Source organism: Sinocyclocheilus rhinocerous, unplaced genomic scaffold (genome assembly GCF_001515625.1).
Source record: "Sinocyclocheilus rhinocerous isolate Xijiao unplaced genomic scaffold, SAMN03320098_v1.1 scaffold405, whole genome shotgun sequence".
NCBI lineage: Eukaryota > Metazoa > Chordata > Actinopteri > Cypriniformes > Cyprinidae > Sinocyclocheilus > Sinocyclocheilus rhinocerous.
The window spans coordinates 387,255-412,613 of NW_015630351.1; the positions used below are offsets into that span (position 1 = coordinate 387,255).

General features: G+C 35.4%; 2 protein-coding genes across 3 annotated transcripts in view; one reads left to right on the forward strand and one right to left on the reverse strand.

Moving 5' to 3' along the window:
• Nucleotides 1–13,304, reverse strand: part of LOC107740203 (olfactomedin-like protein 2A) — a 19,136-nt gene extending 5,832 nt beyond the window's left edge. Inside the window, exons 1-5 of one of the 2 annotated variants that reach the window (XM_016552551.1) lie at nt 13,191–13,304; nt 7,222–7,482; nt 4,540–4,647; nt 3,066–3,245; nt 2,527–2,782 (exon numbers count right to left, since the gene is read on the reverse strand). In XM_016552551.1, coding sequence (XP_016408037.1) covers nt 2,527–2,782; nt 3,066–3,245; nt 4,540–4,647; nt 7,222–7,482; nt 13,191–13,259 — 874 coding nt within the window. In that variant the 5' untranslated portion in view covers nt 13,260–13,304. Of the gene's footprint in view, nt 1–2,526; nt 2,783–3,059; nt 3,246–4,539; nt 4,648–7,221; nt 7,483–13,190 lie in introns of both variants that reach the window. The other variant, XM_016552550.1, reaches the window with a different exon arrangement.
• Nucleotides 13,305–14,539: 1,235 nt separating this feature from the next.
• The window catches only part of LOC107740204 (nuclear receptor subfamily 6 group A member 1-B-like), a 28,303-nt gene continuing 17,483 nt past the window's right edge, over nt 14,540–25,359 (forward strand). Inside the window, exons 1-2 of the mRNA XM_016552552.1 lie at nt 14,540–14,668; nt 20,821–20,856. Coding sequence (XP_016408038.1) covers nt 14,605–14,668; nt 20,821–20,856 — 100 coding nt within the window. The 5' untranslated portion in view covers nt 14,540–14,604. The remainder of the gene's footprint in view (nt 14,669–20,820; nt 20,857–25,359) is intronic.

The following is a 25,359-nucleotide window of genomic DNA, read 5'->3' on the forward strand; positions in this document are numbered from 1 at the left end:
CGCCGCCGGTGTGCCTACACTCATAGAAAATAATGTATTCGAATTTTAAAAACGTGGCGCGACGCGACGGTGCGCTTCTCGTCCGGTGTGCGACCGCCTGAAACGCTGTTTTTTTCATCTCCGTGCCCAAACATCTTTGTTTGGGCTTCCGAAAGAGGATGATGTCAGGAAACAGTGGTTGCAATTTCTTTTTTAACTCTGTTCCTGAGCATTATAACCCCAATTTGCTATTGTGTGCTGCGCATTTTACTGAGGACAGCTTCCACAACATGAGGAAGTACAGTGCTTGCCGGATTCGCCAAAAAGCTTTTTTTGAAAGACGGAGCAAGGGGCGTGGCAGTAATGAAACACTGTCTAAGCTGTTCGCCAATCACATGACAATTAAACCATTTTAGCAAACACTTGCAGAGAAGTGCATTAAAACTGAAAGTGATCCTCTTTTGATAATCATACACCTGCAAATCAAAGGTTTCTTTAAACAACGTCTCTTGGACTGTAACCACCGTTCTTAATTTGACATTTTATCCCCCTAATCTTGAATATCTTTTCATATTGTTAAATATCCAACATCCAACTTTAAATGGTATGCAGAATAAAACCTACAGGTTTGAAGATTGACACAGTGGCACATTTACTTAAAACATCTCAAGATTTTTAAAACTCAACTTCATTTTGTGTTTTTATCTGTAAACCAAAACTCCAACGTGAGACATTTCCAAAGTGCTAGTGTACAGACTAATCTAAGGGCCGTTCGTTTACAGTAAGTTATGCTTTAATCAAATTCCTTGTGATTGTTTCTAGCGTGCACTGAAGTAGTCGGGACCCAATTTGGGAAGCAGCGATTAGGTTACGCCTATGGATAACACAAGATTAGATCAGACCGCATTACATGTCACTATAGACGACATCCATTGGGGTGCTTTCAGAAACGTTATTGTATAATTCAAAGAAAAAGTGCTGCCGCAATCACACTGCCAAGCAAACGGCGGTAACCATGGAGACCGTCAGGCAAAAGGAACACATTTAGGGCTTAAACAGGAAGTGAGGCGCAATATGAATGGAAACACTGTTGAATTGGAGACATTTGGCTGTTTTTTGTAGAAACCCTGCGGCCGATATGAATGTCATGTGTGCATCAGAAACTGAAGCTAATTCATTAGCGCATGTTGGCTATCATTTCAGACTCTAAAGTCACTCTCTGGCTGGCGTCCTACACTTGTATCCTGTTAATGTGAGTGCTGGATCATCAAGTCCCAAGATCCTGAGATCCAGTTTCACTGAGACTCCAGTGTGTGTATGTACTTGGCTATAGTTTAGGACCAAAAATATCCCCAAAAGAGAGAGAAATCTGACGAAACCTCCTTTTGAGGACATTTAAGGACATCCTCAAATGGAAAATGTAATAAAAATATCACTTCATCTGGCAGATTTACATAAAGTATATCTCGCTGTGTTAGTATTTTGATCCTATGGAAACGTATTTCCATCTTGGAATAAAAATTTAACAATTCTGACTTTTTTCTCACAATTGCGAGGTTATATCTGACAATTCTGACTTTTTTCTGAGAATTACAAGTTTATATCTTTATATATACAAGTATATATTGTACGTTATAAATTCGTAATTGTGAATTTACATTTTTCAATTCTGACTTTTATCCTGCAGAATTCGGACTTTACATCTCATAGTTTTTACTTTTTTCTCTGATTTCTAACTTTACGTATATTTGATATTTTTATATATTTTTTAATCATTTTTTAATTTCCTCCACAGAATAAAAGAAATAAATTATAATTGTGGCTTTTTATCTCATAATTCAGACTTTTCTTCTAAGAATTGCAGGTTTATATCTTACACTTCTGAGTTTACATATGAATAAAAAATATGAATTGTGAGATATAAACTAAGAATTGCGAGAAAAAAAATGTCTGAATTGTGAGATAAAAAGTTTTGCGTGGTGGAAATAAGCTTCCATATGATACAGCCAATTCATTTCACAATTTATTCTGCTCTTAACATGAACTGTATACTCACATCTGATTACAAATGGGCAGGTTTGTGCATGCGTGTGCACGAGTCGGCATATTAATAATTGTATGCCAGATCTATGTGAGTCCTTGTCATACTACCAGAAAACAGTTTTGCATTTTCAACAGATGAAGTGGTTTATTGTCTGTTTGTTTACTGTCTATTAGTTTATTGGCTGTGTTGATATGAATGTGTGCACATGTGTTTTGGGTTATGAGAGTGTGTCTGTGGTAATATCAAATTAAGTGTGTGTCTGAACTGGCGTGGATACAAGCAGCTGTGCTTCTATGGGGAACACAAAGGAAACAAGTTTGTCTCTATAAGAATGTGTGTTTCTGGGTGTGTGTGTGACATATCTAAACTTTTGTGGGCAAAACTGGTGAACATTTGTCCCCACAATCTGACTAAATCTGATAAGTAATTATAATGTATTTACTCAATGCCAAATCCTTTGGGGTACGGTTTGGCTATATAGAAAATAATTGGCTGTGTCTTACCTTTTTGGTTGCCTGTCTCATCAGTTTTGGTGGCTTTGTAGTATGTGATTCCCCGGATGAGTCCTGGCTGGTTCTGTGATGGTTTGGTTTTACTGGGCAGTTCTGTTTGCTCTGGTTTACCGGGTTTGTTAGGTTTTGTGGTCTCTTTCTTCGGCTTGGCCGGCTTTTCCTTTACTGGCTTTGGCGGAGGTTTCCCTTTTTCTGGTTTCTTTGCTGGAAACTTTGAAGCATCTTTGATATTTGTCCCCAGTGTGTCCTACAAACATAATGCATGTCTAACTCAACAGATGTTAGAGATCTCATCCCAAAAACTCCATAAACACTTACATATACTGTATGTAATTATATAAGTATGTCTCCTATTACAATTGCACACAGTATGCATATTTTTTCTATATACTACCAGAGCACACTCTGCAAAAATCTCAACTTTGACTTCCATTTCCAGCATAGCAAATTAACTAGAACTTCAGTTTTGATCTTTTTAACATAATCAACTCAAATGGCCAAAGTCAGAGATGAAAGATCATGACCATTACCTGTGCTTTGCTTTTAGGGCCCGAGTCTTTCTGCAGCAGCTGAAGGCCCAGATTGGACAGCTCCTTCTTTATGCTCATCATGATGTCAGAATGGTTCTCATACTGCCGGAGCTGGTTGGTCAGAGTCGCCACACTGTCTCTCACAAAGTCATTCTCCCGAGAGAGGTTCATCTTTATCATCTAGATGAGATGCACAACTTTAAATCACACAACTACACTAAAAATATTTGCATTAATACATCTGCATAAACGTAAATGTTCATCTTTTCACTCAAACTGTTATGCTTATAATACAATGCTACACACTACCATTCAGAAGTTTGGAATATGTATGATTTTTAATGTTTTTGAAATAATGATCTTATGCTCACAAACACTGCAGTTATTTGATCAAAAATACAGTAAAAATATTGTAATATTGTGAAATATTATTAAAGTTTAAAATAACTGTTTTCTATTTCAATATATTTTAAAATGCAATTTATTTCTGTGATGCAAAGCTGAATTTTTAGCATCATCTTCACATAATCCTTCAGAAATCATTCTAATATGCCGATTTGCTGCTCAAGAAACATTTCTGATTATTATCAGTGTAGAAAGCAGTAGTGTATCTTAATATTTTTCAAATGTAACACAAATGTAAAAATGTGATACATTTTCTTTCAGGATTCTTTGAAAGCTGGATTCAAAGAACAGCTTTTGTTTGAAGTAATAGAGATCGTTTGTAACATTTTAAATGTCTTTACTGACTTTTGGTCTATTTACTGCATTCTTTCTGAATAAAAGTATTAATTTATTTGGAAAACAAAATAATCTTACAATTCCCAAACTTTTGAATGGCAAAAATGCAAAACAGAAGCATTTTCACTAGTGGACTCTACGGTGGCCGAGAAGTGCAAAGCACATCACAATTCTGAAAACAAAATAACAAATTACAAACGCAAATGCAAGTCTAAAAAACAAAATAACAATTCAGAAAGCAAATGTTTTCTGAATTGTTGTTGTGCTTTCTGAATTGTTATTTTGTTTTTTAGACTTGCATTTGCGTTTGTAATTTGTTATTTTGTTTTCAGAATTGTGATTTGCTTTGCACTTCTCGGCCACCGTAGGACTCAGGTATTTGATAATGAACCACAGTGTACATGCTGGAAATCTTTTGCGGTGCAGATTTCTAGCCCAGCTTTACCCAATAATGAGCAAAATTTAATTGGAAATAAAAACAGTACATAAGTGTGACTATTACATGACTGTGGTTTTCTTCCTTTGGACATTTCCTCTCTCTGTCCTGCTGTTTCTTACGCGCACATTATTTTCCCATCCCTCAAGCCAAAGTGGAGCGGTATAATGGATAATAACTTTAGCCAGAGCATTGTGGGTAGCTACAGAATGTCCCGAGTCCAGTTAAATCCAGCCACGACTCATTAATGTTCACCGGTGTATGTTCACACACACTCGGCAGTACAATCACACTCACCTCCTCCAGGTTATTCATTTGAGACACCACCTTATTGATGTACGAGTGAACTTTGAGAAGGTCCATGCTGAAGAGAGTTCCTTCCAGAAGGTCCACCATGGACTGCAGCTGCACGCAAAGAGACAGGCGACTTTCAAACATCAGTGGAAAAGGAGTTTGGAGGTTAACAAAGCAGATTGGGTTTCGTGAATCTGCATTAATGTTTGCAGTTATATAATAACTAATATATTCCTACTCTGGTCAACCAGTTTTACCAGAAAAATGATGATCCACCGGCTACACTCTTAAATGTCCATGTCCCTGAAAATGTCCTTCATTCTAAGAAAAAACTGGTTCTTCTATGGCTATCCCTTTCTGGAACCTTCTCAGCTAACAAAATATGTCCTACGAATGTTTTGCTAACGTTCCCAATAAGTTCTGAAAAGTTATTTCTGAATGTTCTCTGAATGTTCAAAATGTTCAAATTTTTTTGTATTTATGAACATTAGGTGAACATTCCATTTTATCATTTTGCAAACATTAAGAGAATGCTACTTTGAACGTTCTCTCAACATTCTAAAACAAAAGTTACATTTAAAAACGTTAGTCAAACGTTTCAGAAAAACGTTCCGTTAATGATTTATAAATAACTTTTTGTTAATGTTTTCGATAAGGTAAGACAATGTCGATAAGATAACATTGAACAAACTTTCTATTATCGTTACTGGAAGAGCGTTTATTTATAACATTTATTATTGTTTATAACGTCTGTTCTCTATTTTTAAGAATGTAGACCAGAAAAAAAAACTAGATTGGATTTAACAGGAAAAAGATAAACGGGAGTAGTTTTTTTCGTCATGAGAGTGAATTCCTCATATGCTTATTGTTGATGCGTGCTGCAGAGAGTTCAGTCGTATAACAGCTTGACTGTCATGGTTATTTATGGCTTCATGTGGCATCAACAGAAATGAAGAAACTTCAGCGAGGTCAAAACAGAGCCACATGTTTGGAGCTAAACAGCACAAGATCAGCAAATGTTTGAGGTGGAAATATTAAAACCATTGTGTTTAACTACTGGCTAAAGGCTTCCGAATGATTTTGAGGCCTTTAGCAGAGCTGTAGTAATGCAGAAGCAAACCTGGCGGGATTGTCACGTGGCTCTCAGTGTGTGTGTAATGTGGAGATATGGACTGGAACGCTCAGACAGATGGATAGAAAAAAGACGGAAAGAGTGAACCAGACAGGAATGGTGCAGAGGAAAGAGGACAGGTGCTATAAAAACACACTTGCGAACACGTGCGCCACATACATGAATTCTGCCGTCCAACATTCTCTAGTGAATCAGTGTGCTGTTAACCTCAAAAAGAGCACTTCCTTTCCTGCTTCTCTTCAAGTTATGTCACAGTTGTGCATCAGTGATGTATTCTTATAGTAGCATATCAGTAACATCCATTACCCAGGTAACAAAAATATGTTCTAAGAATGTTTTGCTAATGTTTCCATTAAATTATGAAAACTTTATTTATGAATGTTCTCTAAATGTTCAAAACATAAATTTTTTGAAACATCCAAGTTTTTGTGAATGTTAAAGGCAGAGTAAGTGATTTCTGGTAGCCAATGTTGATATTTGAAATCACCAAAACAAACACGCCCCTACCCCAAAAGGGTCTTGCCCCTATTTTGATAGCTCCGCCCCACATATACGTACGCAACCCAGGCAACGATTCGTTCTGTGAAACAAAGCAAAACCAATGTTATGAAAAATCACTTACTCTGCCTTTAAGGGGAACATTCCATTTTATATTTTTGTAAACATTATGGGAACGTTACTTTTGAATGTTCCCTGGACATTCTGAAACAAACAGTAACATTTAAAAAAGTTACAGGAGCATCCAAAAAAAAAACATTCCATGAACGATTTACAAATAACATTTTGGTGCTAATATTTTGTGAACACTTTATAGATCAGATAAACTTTTTATTAATGTAACTGGAAGAACCATCCCAGAACATTATCCATGTTCCCTGTTAGCTGGGTAGTAGATTGCAGTAGAACATATATATGACAGACTGAAGTTATAGAGTGAGCCTCATCATTGCAGAAGTTGATTAATAGACCAATAATATAATGTTTAAATGAGTCAAGTGGTAGTTTTTAGTCACAATTTTTAGGCCATCCTTACAAAAATGTACCATGGTTTTACAAAAGTAAAACTAACTGTAGTAACTATAACTATATTTTATGTGGGTAGATGTAGTACTAAATCAACATATTCATTTTTAATACAACTGTGTAATTTATATTATAGTTAGAGTTTGTAAATATGTTTAGGCTACGTTTTTCACTTTTTTAATACAATTTATTATAGTAAACGGTTAAATACTGCAAATATCTTTTGTTTAATCAGTATTTTCGTCTTACTGTTCAGTAAAACATCTAAACACAAAATAAAAATGAACTAAATTTACGCAAAACTGCTTAAGATAAAAACTTTTTTTTTTGGAGGACATAAAAGAAACATCAGTAATTTGCAAATGGTACAAGCTAGAAATGTGCATTGCTTACCATTTGCATTTTATTTTTATTTTTAAAACAAGAATAAACAATTTGCCAGTAGGGCATGAAATAAATTAAATTATTGTTATCTATGGTAAATTTTAATAAGGGATGTATTTTAAAAGTAAAAAGTGAACGAGGCCTACTTTGAGCAGTTCTGGTGCTTGTTTCTTGAGTTTTTCCATCTTCCATTCGTTCTCGCAGGGGTTGAGAGAGGAGGGCGGAGCCGTGCAGGAACATTTACAGTCGGCTCCGGAACTCACCGTCTCCACCGTGTAAAAATCCTCCACGCGCACACTTCCTGTCCGCAAGCGAGCGCATGCGTCCCGGGTCAAAGGCCGCATGATGCACTTACAGCGGCAGTCGGATCCCTCTGTTGTCATGCGTACTTGTTCCTCCCCGAAGATCTGAAAAGGAAATGGATAGAAAGTGAAGGAAATTACATCATGGCCTACTTCAGTGTCACTTTAGTCAAAACTTAGCACACTTTAGTTCTCTGTAGAGAACTAAAGGAGGAGTAGGCTTGATACACTCACACTCACCTAAAAGACATTCAAATGTCTTTTTTTTTTTTTTTTAAATAGAGGTCAGTCTCAAGTCAACCTTAGGCATGAGTTTATTGATCAGCACATTTAACTGCTGACTTCTTGACATAAGATATGAAAGTTTCAGGTCAAGAGGTCACCAGTGCCACAGTGACCTATGACCTTTCTTCTTTCCCAGCTCCACGTGTCCATTGTTACTCAATTACTAAAATTTCATTAGTGTTTCGTCATATGGCGAATGTACCTTTGCTGTTAATCATATAAACCCAAATCCTACAACACAGAATCTTTTCTCAACCTTTCAGCTTCAACAGACCAGTCTAAAATCAACTAGTCTGGGTTAACATGAGTAAATCAGTCACATGAGCTGTAGAATACGCCATCTTTAGGGTTACAGAGTTACCGTTCATCTGTCTTCTGGGCCATTATTGTCAGTGGACTGAGTGGAAAACAAGCAGATGGTTTCAACAGAGTGACCTTTGACCTCTGAGAACAGAAAACCACATCATACAAAGTGTGTCCTAATTCAGATCGATTTAGATACTGTTGAAAGGAAGTATAAATGCGTGTGTGTGTGTGTGTTTGTGTGTGTGTGTGTAAGAAGGTTTAACATCTTGGATAACTTATATCATTTTCAGCAATTCTGAGACCTTCTGTAAAAACAAATAGAAACACACATCATCACACCCTGCCAGCTTTGGTAATTTAAAGCGTGAGGAAGATCTTATTGTTTGATCTGCACGTCTGATAATGTGGTTGTGAAGGGCATGTGGGTGATTTATGAGCTAACTAGCTGTTCGAACATGTTATTTATTATATTGCCCCACACTTCTATGTGTGTTTGGATCTTTCTGAGGCATCAGTCTATTGACATAGATTTATTTAGAATATAATTAGCCAATGTCATGTCACCGTGGATGTACCGTCCCCCTTTCCCAGCTATTATCTGGCATGTTTAGGATAGCAACCCGAAGTCCAAACAAACAGAGGGCAAGTGTCAGCTGTGTTGTGCTAAAATAAGCGAATCCACTCTGATTTCCTCAGCAGGGATGCATTTCTTCCACTGAGATGCTGGCAGCGTGACAAATCCCCAAGAATTAATAGCTATATTGAGTTATACAGATAGAACTACTGTATATTGTAGTAATATTTGTTATTTACACTATATTTAAACATTCCGAATGCACAATATAAGTAGAGTAGTAGTCTAAATGCACTATATTAAAATTCTTATGAAGTCATACAGCTTTGTGTGAGGAACAACCCCAATTCAAGTCATTATCAACTGAAAATAGTCTTCGCTGCAACTCTTAAATCATATAGCACATTTAAACAGCATGCAGGTTTGAAACGAAATGAGGGTAATTAAATAATTACAGAATTTTTCATTCTTGAGTAAACTATTCAATACTACTGTAAAATATGATATTTTTACCTGTGCAAGGTTTAGATTAAGATATAATCTTAAGAAGATTCTGCATGTTTTGTTCCACTGACAGATTTTCCACTTGTTACAAGCATAAAAACTAATTGACTAGAAGTATTTTTGCCATGTACAAATATTTGAATAAAAATACAGTAAAAAACAGTAATATTGTAAAATATTATTGCATTTAAAAAACTTTCTATTTGAATATAATTTGAAATGTAAGTTATTTCTGTGATGCAAAGCTGAATTTTCAGCATCATTACTCCAGTGGCACATGATCCTTCAGAAATCATTCTAATATGCTGATTTGCTGCTCAAGAAACATTTCTTATATTAAAAACTGTAGTGCTGCTTAATAGTTTTGTGGAAACTGTGATCCATTCTTTCAGGATTCTTTGATGAATAGAAAGTTCAAAAGAACAGCATTTATTTGAAATAGATATCGTTTGTAACATTATACATGTCTTTACTGTCACCTTTGATAAAATTTTATGCATCCCTGCTGAATAAAAGTATTAATATCTTTCAAAAAAAAAAATCTTACTGACTCCAAACTTTTGTCTATTCTGTCCAAGCTGAATTAGTATCCACATCTCTCTTTGTTGCCCCATATCAGCTCTGACTGTGACCACAGGGACTAACCACCCATCACAGGTGCAGAATTAGGATCAACACTGATCAGCGGAGCCAAACGGACTATGCTTCAAACCCCATGTGGCACACATACATGCACTGATAAATGCACAAACCCTGATTCACACAGCAGCTGACATAACTGTGAGAACTCTGAAATGTAAACTTCACAAAGAGAGGACAGATAAAAGTAGAAGAACGTGAGTAATCCTTCTTATAGGTCAAATCCTCTGGAATCCCATGCTATGAAATGGACTGGCTTTTCGTCCTTCCACTTTCAACTGAGATTATTAGTAATTTAGCTACATACAGTATCAATCTTTGATGTACTGCCAGGAATTAAGAAAGCATGTGAATTTTACAGTCTTTCTCTTCTCTTCCTACCCCTCCTCTAACACCCCTTGAGATTTCTTAAATTGGACTGACCCACTTTTAACTGCAATTTGTTAAAAAATAGTTCATCTAAAAATGAAAATTTGCTGGCCATCCAAGATGTAGATTACTTTGTTTATTCATTATTGGCATTACATCACTTGCTCACCAATGCATCCTCTGAATGGGTGCCGTCAGACTGTGAGTCCAAACAGCTGATAAAAACTTCACAAGTAATCCACACCACTCCAGTCCATCAATTAACAGCTTGTTACGAGAAAAGCTGCATGTTTGTAAGAAACAAATCCATCAAACGTCAAACCATTACTTCCCACTGAAATACGAGTCCTCTATCTATAATATTGTTTTCTCCAGTGAATAAGTTGTCTTGTCTGAATCAGGAGAGAAATATGCACAGATCAAACACCATTTACAGTCCAAAATAGATCTAAACAAATATGTGCGCAGATTTTAATGTGAGAGGACAACAGTGGATGGATTTTTCCACTAGAAGATGCATTATTATGGATTATGCACTTGTGTGTCCAAACGCCAATATGGACTTTTTTTAAGAAATACAGCTTTAATAGCTTGTTAATTGATGGACTGGAGTCGTGTGGATTATTTTAATGTTTTTTTATCAGTTGTTTAAACTCTTATTCTGATGGCACCCATTCACTACAGAGGATCCTTTGGTGAGCAAGTGATGTAATGCAAAATTTTTCCAAATCTGTTCTGATGAAGAAACAAACTTATCTACATCTTGGGTGGCTTGAAGGTGAGTAAATTTTCAGCTAATTTTCATTTTTGGTGAACTATTCATTTAAAGTAAGCCCAATTATTATTATTGCTTACACTGCAGTTATGAGCCATATCTAGAGACCAGAATATCAGAGACTTGGCCAGTCAGCAACCACCTACAAAACTGCTTAGCAATGTGCAAAAAACATTCACAACATCCTAGTAACCATATAACAATGTCCTGGCAACACCCTAGTATCATGGCATTGGGCTTTTCATGGGAAAATTTAATTTGAAATTAGAATTTTCTTCTCTGTTTTTAAGCGAAAACACTCACATTTTCATCAAAACTCAGAACAGGTATTTTTGTGGAAGGAATAAAATGAAAAAAATCCAACAACAGTGAGGATTGGGGCCCTGTCGTCCTCTCCAGCAAGCCGTGACCTATGATAAGTGCGGCTCCTGATGCGTCATGACGTCTCAGTGTCGTTTTCTCATGTGCAGTTTTATTCGTGGTAAATCAACCGTTTTAGCCGAAGTGACTTTCTCTGTGCACACATCAGCCTTTCATCTGTCCGTCACAGCTGGAAGGGCTTAAAGAAAAGCTTCCAATGAAGTGGTAAACACTTCTCATTAGGTGCAATGTGAACAATTGGGGTGAACAATTGAAAAACTTCGAAGATGTCACCAGAAAATACATTTGGTGTGGAGATTATAATGGAAGGTTACTGGAAATCTTCATGATGGATTCAAAAGCCGCTGTCTTGCTGGATTTTTTTCAGATGTCTCTGCACTTTTTCTGTACTGTATGTTACTCAAACCCTTGATTTAAGATGCTAAGGTCTGCTACCTTCCTGGGTTCAGTTCCAACTCTAATCAAACACACCTGTGTTTCAACGTCTTATGGTTTACCTGAAAACGTCAGGCACTCTTAGGGAAAAAATATATTGAGCATACTAGACAGCAATAAGATGAAATAAAGAACAAATGGAGACTTCTCCTTTTAAGATCTTTCTCCTGAGGACAAAAAAACATGTAATCTCCTCTTGAGTTGGAAAAAAAGAGCACTCAGATTTGCAAAGAGACACCAATATCTGCAATCAAAAGTCGGAGATCTTAGTATGGACTCTCACATTTTTCACCAAATTCTTATAAAAGTAAATTATCAGGCTATACATAATTTAATTGCACTATAAACAACAGGAATTTCAGTAGAAACATCAGAGACAAAGCTGATACTAAAATGAAATGCAAATGCTAAAAATTAGAGCCAATTTGAGCTGTTTTTGGCAATATTGGAAGCTAATTAAATCAGAGCTTATTTTTTTCTGATTCAAACAAACAGTCAAAAAAGGTATTATTATAATGGCTTGACGCTTTATTTTGGAGGGGGTTTCTTATACTTTTTAAAGCAACAACCAAAACACTATTTGTAATACCAGCTATCAGTTTTGGCCACAATTATTCATCCACTGAAAAAAATGAAAAGATGCTTGAGGCACTATGTGGGGTGGAAAGCTCTGGAAAAACCTTTAGGCAACATTTGATTTTCCTATATTGTGCTAAAGGATATATTTATAATAAATAATATATATTTTGCGTTCCTCAAAACCTTTCAGATGTATTGGGCTAACCACTGTCAGTCTTGTAAAAAATTCTGATATCATTCTGCAAGTTGCTGAAAGAAGTGCCATTTTTGAAAAGCGTCTTGTGTGGTGATCTTTTAATTGTAACATTAAGGCTAAAGAGCTGTGAAAGAGCAAGCGAATGTTCTTCTGTGCAGGTGTATTAGATTATAGTTCGAGCAGCACAGCGAGAAAGCTTCAGGAGCAGGATTGAGCACCTGTGATTTTAGACAGTGATATTATGATATCTTTTCACTCCAGAACCCGAGACCTTTGAACTCGTGCCCGAGGTGCGTTGCGCGCAGTGTGTCTGCCCTGCTGAAGAGTTTAATCCAAACACTTTCAAAGCGCCCACCCGTGCGAATAATCACTGAAACTATAAAAACACCAAATCCCAATCAACTGAACATATCCGCTTTTATTTTGAAAACAAGTCATTCAACAAGACTAAACTTCCAACTGATAACGTTATATCATGCGTGGAGTAGGCTACATAAATAAAAAAAATAAAAAAATTTAATAACTGAACACCTATTGTATGCAACTGAGTAAAATAAATCTTTTTCTATATTTTAATAGTTCGTGCATAAAAGAATGGAACGTTTTAGTATGATTAGCATGATTACAGTGAAGTTTGGTAATGGAATAAGCGATTATTTATTTATTTTTATTTTTTATTTTTTTTGCATGATCTAGTTCTGCAATAATATATATTTTTTAAAAATGCACATAAATGCAAAACTAATTCTCAAACTTTGACTCTTTCTTACCTTGTTCTGAGATGATACATGACTGGACATCATAAGTAAACACGCCACGAGCTCCACTATCCGCCACATCTCGCCGGTCTATGAAGCTCCTCTGTGTGAATGTGTGAGATGTGCTCTGATGCTACTGCAGACCCAACATCATCATCCCCACCACTACAACATCCCCACCACTACAACCTCTCTCTCTCTCTCTCTCTCTCTCTCACCACTACAACATCCCCACCACTACAACCTCTCTCTTGAAATAATAGCCTAGAATCACCAGTCACAAGAAGCTAGTGATAACCTTGCTATATGCACACAAGCACACACACACACACACTCTCTCTCTCTCTCTCTCTCTCTCTCTCATCTTAACGCAACGCCTCCACCTGCTGGACGCGCAAATCGCTGAAAAAAAAGGTAGGCTAAGTAAAAAATTAATATGGTTTTACTCAAATTGTTTGTATTATAATATATGCCAATTTATGTGGTGAATTATATATATATATAAAAACATATAAGATATTTATGAAGGTATTTTTGGTGCAAAACAACTGAGCGTCCGTGACAGCGGAATTTGTAGTTGTAGAGAATAGCCACACATGTGTATCAGTAAATCTGAAGTCACAGACAAAAGTTGCAAACCTGTCACGGACGCTCAGTTGTTTTGCACCAAAAATACCTTCATAGATATTCTTCAAAATATATGTAAACTCAAAAGCGTTCAAATAGCCTATCATAAATATTACTACTATTGATATTGTATTTATAATTATCCGATGTGTGTGAATCTATTTAAAAAAAAAAAAAAAAAACTGTTTTCACAATCATTTTATTTTATTTGTCCTCTACGAATAATGAACAAACCTTGTTGTGTTTAAAAGGAAAAAAAAAAAAAAGTGGTTGAAATTACATTTTAAAAATTAAAAATATTATTTTGAACATAAAGTGTACGCTATTTAAGGCTAGTTTCATCACTGGCATTAAATGTATGCCACGCACAGTTAATTAAAGGTGTATTGAAGTAAATTACCAGAGGGAGGCAGAAGAGGACAATGAAACTGTCGAATAGTCTCTGTGATTCTGTTATAAAGTTTATAATTAGTGTTCAAAATGTGAGCAGAGTTCATGGTGGCTATCATACCAAAATATCATATTTATGACATGAACCATCTGTTACAATTTTATGTATTAAATAAATACATTATTAAACATAAGAGAGATAAATGTGTAAAAATCTATCTATCTATCTATCTATCTATCTATCTGCTTGATGAACTGCAAATCCCAGATGGCGTCGCGGGGGCGTGTCGTCACGTGACCTAAGCAAGGTGTTTTCACATGAGCGCGCGGAGAGGAGAGGGCTCGCAGAGGTCAGACCTCAGAGTGCGGGCGGACCGCGGAGAGACACGCTCAGTTCATCTACAGGAGGATGGAGGTGGAGAACCGACCCAACGGATTTGACTTCTCCAAACGGGACAAATTACTGAGCAGCGGTGAGTTTCTGTTGCTCGTTCACAGTTATGCGGTCTCAGATGAAAATGAAGACGCTTCAGTTACAGTTTTGAATCTTATTATAGATTCACGAGGGCATAATTTGGGCAAAGTGTATTGTTTTGCTTTATTGTTTCTCAAAGTATCCTCTCCAGGTTTGTTTTAAATAGTGTGGTCTACCTTTAGAGCTTTCTCAAAGGAATTTTGTGCAGTGTTTATGCAATTTGTAATTTTACCCCTGTATGGAGTTAAATGTGTGTAATGTGATGAATGGACGTCCAGAGCTGGAGTTTGGGGACAGTGAGGTCTTTTAAAGCGCTGCTGAGGAATGTTTTTTATATGCACGTCCGCGAGGAATCGTAAAAGATGAACTTTTGAACTTGAGCGAATCACCCTCGAGCGCCACAAAAACACGTCAATGACAACAAACAAGCAGCTGTAGCATTTTTAATCAGTGAAAATAAATCGATGAAGAGAAATCAAATAACACTATGTAAAAAAATTTTTTTTTGATTGTATTTATTAATAAATGTACATTGTTTAGAATATTATTATTAATAATACATTAAATATATACTTTTTGTAAGATTGGGAGAGTAGTTGTCTAATGCTTTTTTTTTTTTTAAATCTGGAAAAACATTTAAAGTTGAATATCTTTGCTCTGTTTACTAATAAAGCCCATATTTGGGTTATTATGGGCTGTGGTGGTCCTGAGATCATTCACTCTTAAAACTAAAGGTTCTTTATCTTCATCTATGATTCCACAAAGAACCTTTAACATCCATGGAACACTTTGCATCTATAAAAGATTCTATAAAATGAAATCTATAAAAATGAAATCTATAAAATTGAAATCTATCAAATGTTCTTCACGCTAAGAAAAAAAAGGTTCGTTTTTAGAACTGTTCACTGAAAGGTAAAAGGAATTTTTGGGCCTTTATTTTTTTGTGTTGGAAGAATGTTGTAATTTGCAGTCTAAAGATGTTACTGCATATAAAGGATTGGGGCAGCAAATGTGATCATTTAAAAAAAATCAAACATCAAAACATCAAAAAAAAAATTTGGTCAGCTATTAATGTAATTTTATTCAAGGGGTTGCATTAACTTCAAAATCTATAATGATTATGACCCTGGTAATATGCAAAATAATGTGAAATTTGCAGAAAGTGAATTAATCTCCCTGCTATGTAATTAATCATTGGTTTCTACTGGTAAAGTGGGCTCATGTCTTCACCCTCTGGAAAGAGGTGTGTCAGATGGACTGGTAATAAGAGAATGATTTAACATTACTGTCTGAAGAGAATGAATGATTATTGTTGGCGTAAATGCATGCATTTACTTATAATTATTTATGAATAATGTTACATTTATGATGTAAGGACTAAGAAAGTACTATACTTAGTTTTTTTTTTTTTTTTTTGCACCATCAGGTTGAATATTGTTTGAAGAGAGAAAAGCCCGAAGCTTTCAGTCCATGAAGGAGAATGCACATACACTTTTAAGATGACCAGCTTGTTTTTAGCGCACACAAAGGTTGCCAGGACTTCCAGATTTTACAGCTGCATTTCCAGCATCTGTTCGGCACAGATATGCACACACACACACATACAGCAACTGCGGACAACACAAACACACATGAACTCAACATGACAGGTTTCATATTTATAGAACCTGAAACTCATCAATTCAACAGTTACGTTAAGTCTAGCTGATCAGTGTTGCTATAGAAACACTGGATTGGTCACTGCACATACCAGAATACAACTGTATAGTCAACAGCCTTGACCTTTCACTTCTGAGTGACCTTTCTCCTCTCACTGACCTTACAGAGCAGAAAAAGAAAGAGGAAGGAGATGCCAACATGTATGTGCTTTATATGCACATGCATTTAAATACATTTTCACTATAAGAAGTAATTATTTTTTGGTGATTTATATAAATTAGACTTTAAATATCAAGCTAAAATAAACAAAAACTCAAATTTCCTCCACTAGTAGTATAATTACTGTGAAAGGGGGTTTGTGTGCATGTGCGTGTGTGTGATTAAAGATTTCACCTATAAGGTTGGTTGCCCTTCCCCCACAAATAAACAAACACACGTCATAAACGCATTGAAGATAAACTTCCTGTCTTCCCACCCACACAGGGATCATAAAACCCCCCCTTGCCCCTGGCCATTCCATGACCCCTTGTTTTGACCCTCTTGTTGCCATAGAAACCTTGACGGACATGTCGAACAGGTAGATTTGTTCTGCCCCATGAGAGTTTTTGTTTTCCATTAATTTTGCCGTATAAATTGCATTTTTAAAGCAGAAAACCTCTATTGCATTTTGAAGGGATAGTCCAGCCAAAAATGAAAATTCTTTTAAATCTCATGTCATTCCATACCTGTATGACTTGTCTTTCTTCTTTGGAAGACCTATCTTGAAGAATATTTGTAAATAAACAGCTTCGGTTTCCATTGACTTCCATTGTGTGGACAAAAATACAATGGAAGTCACCAAGTTACCAACATTCTTCAAAGTATCTTCTTTTGTGTTCAGTAGTCATACAGGTTTGGAACGACATGAGGGTGAGTAAATTATGACAGAATTTTCATTTTTGGCTGGACTGTCCCTTTAAAGGTGTTGGATCTAGGGCTGTCGCGATAACCGCAATATCGCAATACCGCGCTATTGACGAGCAAACCGCAGCAACCGCCCTCAAAATTACCGCAAGGGAAATTCCCTCACCGGGACAGTCCTAGTTGGATCGGTGTTTTCGAAATCTTTTAGGTTTCATTTTTTATAGATAACATAACAAACATCTTAAAAAGATGCTTAACATTTTCTCTTCTTTTTCATATTTGAACCAACTCTTATTTTGAATCACTTCTAAAACACCATGCAATAAATTGCTGCCATGCAGAAATTAAAATATGATTCTGTTGTAAATCAAGCAACTAGATTTTTAACTTGAAGCTGAAGAAAATGCAAGTAGTTGCTTCTGTGCAATAGCATGCAAATAGTTCATAATAAATAGATGCAAAAATAGCTGTAAAGAGTTAATAATAAACTATGCCACAATATTTTCTGAGTGCAGAAATCTTATTTATTACCCATTTATTACTGAAAAATATGCATCACATTAAGTTTATTAGGTTGTTTATGTTAAAACAAGACATTTTATATGTGATTCAAGCACACTCTTAAAAAAAGATTATTGGAATATGTTTCAATATTCTTATACTTTTTTATTCTTTCTACTTCAAAATATCTCATTGGAATCGGTGTTTTACTTGCAGTTTCTCTGTAGTTATTTGTGATGTTTACTAGCAGTTACTGAGTGAAAATTGTTTCCTAGCTTTTTTTTTTTTTTAAGCAAATCCTAATCCAGATTTTTTCAGTGTACATTAATCTTAAATTTGGGCCTGAATACAGTGGGTACGGAAAGTATTCAGACCCCCTTAAATTTTTCACTCTTTGTTATATTGCAGCCATTTGCTAAAATAGTGTAGATGACCACACATACTCATATGCACACACACATTGTGATGAGCAGAGACCAGGGGGGTCGGCTGGGATCTCATGTCCTTGGATCTGAATGATGAAGCTCTGGAAAATGGAAAATAAATGGATATTCAGGTTACATATCACTACTACATCTGTACAGCTCCCCTCCTGATCCCTCTTTCCTTCCATCAGCCAAGTGAAACAGAAGACATCTGGGCAGCCTCATCCTTCTCTTCTGCAGGCGGGGGGTGGGGTGTTGGTGTGTGTGTGTGCTTTTGTACACATATGCCTCTATACCTGTGTGTGTATATGCATGCCTGGACTGTGTGTGTGTTTGTTTGTCCTATGTGAATACAGATGGTGCAGCGCAGTATCATGCTGTTTTTTTAGCTTACAACCTATTCCATTGCTTCTCATGGACCTCCAATTTATGATGTACAGATTCATAAAAGACCATATCAATTGTATGTATAAATAAAAATCAACATTGATATTAATATCAATAAATTTACATATTAATAATAATATTTTTTTTATTAATGTTCTATTATTAAATTGTCATTTAAAAATGTAAATACATTTTATATAAAATAAATTGTGTATAAAATGTGCATTTATTAATATTAATATAAATATATTTAGCATTGTAAACAAAATTTTCTATTATTCAATTGTCATTTCAATTGTACATAAAATACACATTTTTAAAATATTAATATCAATATATAATTTTTTTAAATAAAAAATAACAACGTTTATTAATGTTGATATATTTATTTTTCATAAAAACATTTCCATTTTATGACATTAAACTGTCATTTAAATTTTATATAAAGTACACATTTAGTGTTATTAATATCAATGTATTTAGTGTTTATAAAAACATTTTATTTGCCATCATTATATTAATATCACTAAATTCTATAATTTAAATTAAAATTTACAATAGTAATTTTATAAATATTTTCAGTGACCACAAAGTATTTGCAAACTTTAAAGGCACAACATGTATGAATTTCATTGCTTTATATTGAAAATATCATACGAAGTAGTATATATTTTGAAAAAAAAAAAAGTTTTTTTTTTAAACATTATAAATGTATTTTGATTTCTTGATTGAATAAAAACATTTGACATAAAATTTGACAAAACCATAGATATACTGATATTTATATTATAATTTATAAACTCTGGTTGTCAAACTTTAGTGCAACATGCAAACGCCACTTGGTTTGATATTTTGCTATTAATTGCAGTGATGTTCAAACATTTTAATGTAAAACATCTTAAGTGTCCAAAAACTTTTTAGAGCCACTGTATGTGTATATATAACTGAAAAACACAATTTGGTGAACCACTAATGGAAATTATAGCAGTATTACTAGATTGAGGAGAACCAGCCCTATAGATATCTTATGTGTTTAACATCATCCAGAAGTTAAATACTGTAGCTTAATGGTCTGAGGAGGGTTGAGTGGGATGGAGTGAGAAAATGTATGGCACAGAAGGCAGACGGTGAACATTCGCTACTGTAGCTCAGTGTCAACGGCCTACAGCCATCACAGATATTAGATTATCTTCAAGGAGCCTGCGGTTGGTGGAGTGCGTGTGTGTTCTGCTCCACCATATGCCGTGGATAGCTGAAGTGTGTGTGTGGAGCCATGCGTGTGGCAGATCAAAAATCCGCAGCTGTCATCGAGCCAAAGAGATCACACTCATACACACACACACGTGGCACTTTCTGAAGAGGTCGCGGAGGTCACGTCCTGAGGGACAGAAGTGAGAGGACTGGGCAGATGGGTGTGTGTGTGTGTATGAGAGGAAGATAGATAGAGAAAGTGTTGTTTTAAGAAAGAGAGGAGGCTTTGTTTTAAAGAGCTCTTGATGTTTTGTGTGGTATGATGAACTGCTGTTCAACATTTAAGTGTGTCCATTATAAGAACATTTTAATGTTCATTATAGCTTGAAATAGATTATGATAATAGCCTAAATGCCTGCAAACATATTTATTGAAGGAATTTACTCATCCTTGTCACTCAAAACTGTTAAAGCTACTTATAATTTAAAGTCAATTTAGAAAAGCAGCTAACTACAAAGAATGTATTTAAATATAAATGATTTAACAGCAATTATTTGGCGCAAAACAACGAGGACCTCAACGACAGACATAGTATTAAACAAATTTACAAAAAAAAACAAAAAAAAACTTATGGTTAACAAAAACTAAAACTATTAAAAATAGTTTTAATTTAGTGTTAATTGAAATAAAGTTAAATAAATGTATATATAAAACATTTAAAATGGGAAAATTAAATAAGTTTAAGCTGAATTACTAAAACTGAAATAGATAAATTAAAGCTAAATAAAAATATTTTTTAAGAAAGCAAAAACTAATAAAAATGATAACAAAATTACTAAAAATGAAACTAAAAATGTTGAACATTTTAAAATCCAACTCAAAATATTAATAAATATTACATGGTTTATAAATAATACTAAAATAACACAACAAATAAACCTAGAAAACTTTATTAATTTATACAAGTCAAAAACAGTAATGACCTCTTGTGTCTTTTAGAAAATTCTGCTGTATAAATACCAACTTCCTAATGTCCTCTTTTTCTCTTCCCCTCATATCCTCTCACTCTTTCTCTCATCTGCAGGTTTTTATGAAGAGAACTCCCTTCAGGATGACACAGGTGAGGGAACTGTCTGTGTTTGATCTCCATGCTGACTGCAAATGTGACTGCAGTACTCAGCTTCACCAGTAGAGCATGTCACAGAGCTCGCGCTCTCTCTCTCTCTCTCTCTCATTCTCCAAAGCTCTGGTGAAATTGCATCTTTTAGGGGTTAGAATTAGTTCAGGAGCTTCTGATCTTATGTTGCCAACAAATCCTTCTCTGATGCATGCATGCTGTTGTAAAGCTGTACAAGTCAGGGTCAAACATTGTTAGAGAAAGCACTTGATTTATGTGAGAAACCAATTAAGCCGTAAAGCGACGGAAGAACGTTCCAGAAGCACACACATACTGGTGACATCACCTTCACTCACTGTGGCAGTGGAGTCAAAGTTAGGTCAGCAATCAGGCACCAATAACAAGCAGGGATTGTAGGCATCTGATTGGCTAAAAGTATTTTGGTGATTTGGATTTTTTTTTTCAAAATTATAATATTTAAAGAAATAGTTCACACAAAAATGAATATTTGCTGAAAATGTCCTCAACCTCAGGCCATCCAAGATGTAGATGAGTTTGTTTGTCCATTAGAACAGATTTGGAGGAAATGTAGCATTACATCACTTGCTCACCAATGGATCTTCTGTAGTGAATGGGTGCCGTCAGAATGAGAGTCAAACAACTGATAAAAACATCACAATAATCCACAAGTAATCCACACCACTCCAGTCCATCAGTTAATGTTTTGTGAAGTGAAAAGCTGCGTGTTTGTAAGAAACAAATCTATCATCATGACTTCAAACGGTCACTTCTGGGAAAAATGTGAGTCCATAATACATAATGACACTTCTTCCTGTGAAAATGTCCATCACCTGTTGTTCTCTCACATCAAAATCCACCGACATATTTGTTTAGATCTGTTTTGGACTGTTTACGCTTGTAAACGCTGCTTGATTTGTGCATATTTCTCTCCTGATTCAGACAAGAAGACTTTTTCACTGGAGAAAGAATGTATAGAGAATGTATATTGTTTTGAAGTTAAAAGCATCTTAATGATGGATTTTTTTTTCTTTTGCAAACATGCAGGTTTTCACTTAAGTCGTAAATTTATGTACTGGAGTCTATTTTAATTGAGGATTATTGTGATGTTTTTATCAGCTGTTTGCACTCTCATTCTGACGGCACCCATTCACTGCAGAGGATCCATTAGTGAGCAAGTGATGCAATGCTACATTTCTCCAAATCTATTCTGATGAAGAGACAATTTTATCTATATTTTGCATGGCCTGAGGATAAGAAATTTTTCAGCAAATTTTCATTTTTGGGTGAACTACTCCTTTAATATTATAATTCCTATAGTATTCCTAATATTAAAATATTACAGAACATTTAATTATTCAGTTTAGTGTCACTCTATGAAAGTATTTGACCACTGAATGCTGCGGTTAACCAGACAGAACCAATATTTTTAACTCCAAGATAGCTGTTTAATAAAAACCAAAAGTGCAGCATTGCTTACCTTACATTTTACACCATCCTGTGCTTGTTGAGTGAAGGTTTGAGAAGTTTATGCTGTTTTCTCAGCTAATTTGACATCTATAGGCCAGTATTTTGTCTGCAAAGGTCTGCTAGTAGTTTTTTAGGTCTGAAGGTCACAAATGTAGTCTGAAATGTCTTACCAGACGATGTTCCAGTGTTCCTACTGCAGTTTGCACTCATTGGTCAGTGAGTCGCTCGCATGTTAAACCCAACGACATCAATGAATGTATATCGCAGCCGTAATAATGAGAAAAGCAGTGATCGGTTTGCTAGGAGAGAGTTGACATAGTATATGGTAATTTCAGGGCACAGCCAACGGTCGATGGTTTCTTATATACATCCAAACTCACCGACAGCGTTGAATGTTCCCAGAATGCACCAGGTGTGTCTTTGCCTATCCCAACCTCAATGTTAAATATGCTGAATCTTATGTTGATTTATCCTTTGATTAAACGCGTGTGTTAGATCACACTAGGAGATTGTATCATTATATGCTAATTTTTTTTTTTTTAGCATATAATTATTATCGTGTGCTCCGGGAAAGCATATATTATTATTTAGAGAGAAATTATGTGGTTGTAATCATCTGCTATTGTATGATGCTCTTTAGTGGCATTCATTTGAATTAAAAATGAGAAAGCGAGTCGTACACCAAAATACATACATTATACACTATTATCCTGTAAAAGAGTTGCTGCCATTTATTATGCTTGAGAAGCTTCTAATGCTAATAAATTACCAAAAAGTACCATGTTTTTTTTTGTTTGTTTTTTTGAAATACCATGTAAATAGCTTTATTTCTGAGTGTAGTAATCATTCCATACCATGGTATATATCAAAATACTGCGGTATTTTTTTATGTGTACCATGATGTTCTTTGGTGCACCCACCATGGTAAATGGATGTGATAACCATTAAGTAGCTGGGTAAATGTAAAAGTACCATGGTATTAGTATGTTTTTTGATCTATGTACCATGGTATATGGTACATGGGTATGAAAATCATTCAGTACCATGGTATATAATAAGGTGCCATAATTTGATCACAATGCCATAATAGTTCTTGATGCAATACAGACACTGATTTCTTTTAATATAATAATTAGATTCTAATTAGCAATGCAGTCATTTGCATTTGCAGTCATTTACATATGCAAAATGTATTTAGTAGAACTGGGTCAGTGTCACAATGCATAAAGCTGAACCAACTGAATCAGACAAAAGAGCAACTGAACTTACAGTGAGATATGGAGAAAGCTACAAATACATTAAAAGAGAACGCATAAGACATTCTTACCTTGACATATTTACCTCGACTCTCCAGTCGTGTTGACTCTAATAAGATAAACAAGACTAGCTGCTTGTCGTCTAAAGCGTTAAATGATAACTGGAGAAATGCCTGCTTCTTCTCTTTCTCGCATGAAGAAACTGCCATGGTAAACAAACATGCTGGATGAGTCACTACAGAGCGAGCATCCTCATTGTTAGTTTGCTGTATTTGAGATGAACTATATATGACCCAAAAGATGTGCCGCTACGAATTTGGACATGTGCATTGAGTGGTGGATTTTGATTGGCTGAGATTCCTGATGCTCTGAATTGGAGCTCTCTGATTGGCTGAGGCTGAGTTAGACAGAGACAGAGACATTTGCATAGACAGAGAGACAGACAAAAAAAGACAAACAGAAAGAGGCGGGAGACTCTTGGGAATAATTGATGAAAGATATAATGATCAAAGAGAACAGAGGAGATGTGGTAGATGGATACATTTCGCCATCGGGCAGTTATCATCCGCTTAATTTATACAGTTTGCTACGCTCTGCCTTCAGCTGGGAGCAAAAACACACACCTGTCTAAAAACAACAAAACATTTTTATGTGTGTTTGTGAGTTTTGTTTTTGCCCCTAATCATTCTGGACACTCTAGGGGTGCATTTCCCACAATCCTCTTTGCCTGTGGTGACCCTCTCGCACAACATGTGTTAACTAGGTCAATGCAAGTACATAGGAACATATGAAGTAACCAGGCATATCTAAAACTCCATAAAATAGGACTGGGGCTCACAGACCAATGATCTAGATGCTGGATCCGGTCACACCAGGTTCTTCTGCAGGTTTAAATCCTTCATTCCTCCCAATCAGAAGGAAGACTGATAAGTTACACTCCTCTGTGAAAATGAAATTTACAGCAATAGTATTGTGTAGTGTAAATACCCTTGTGAAGAAGTACACTTGAACACATTTTGTGAGTACTTAATACAGAAATAATATACTTAAAAGGAATATTCATAAGTGCAAATTTAAAGGGACAGTTCACCCAAAAATAAAATATTCTGTCATCATTTACTCACCCTCAAGATTTTCCAAACCTTTATGAGTTTCTTTCTTCTGTTAAACATAAAAGAAGATATTCTGAAGAATGTTGGTAACCAAACAGTTGATGGTTGCCATTGACTTTCATAGAATGCAAAAAATACTATGGAAGTCAATGGGGGCCAGAAACTGTTTGGGTTACCAACATTCTTCAAAATATAATCATTTGTGTTGAGCAGAAGAAAGGTTTGGAACAACTTGCAAGTAAATGATGACAGTATAAACAGGAAAGTGTGTCCAGCTGAATTCAATTTGAGTTTTGTTAAACGAATAAAAAAGAAGCTTAGTTTACCGCGGCTGCGGTCGTGTGAAGACCGAAGAGTGTAAAGACCATCGACTCTACCGTGCGACTCCACCGGGCAGGGACACCGGCAAAGGATAAGTATCGCTTTTTATTTCTCCTCTTTCCACTTCTGTTTCAGGTTTTTATAAACTATTTCTTACTATGTGTCAGTAAGTTGTTGTTATTTTAGCATGTGTGTTTGCCTCAGTGTTATTTTTTTAGGATTACTGATAAACAAATGTAGTTTGATTTGTATTAGTTATCTATTTTAGTTTTAGTTACAGTTGTAGTCATGTTGTCATTCTATTAGTTTTTTTTATTATGTCTATATAG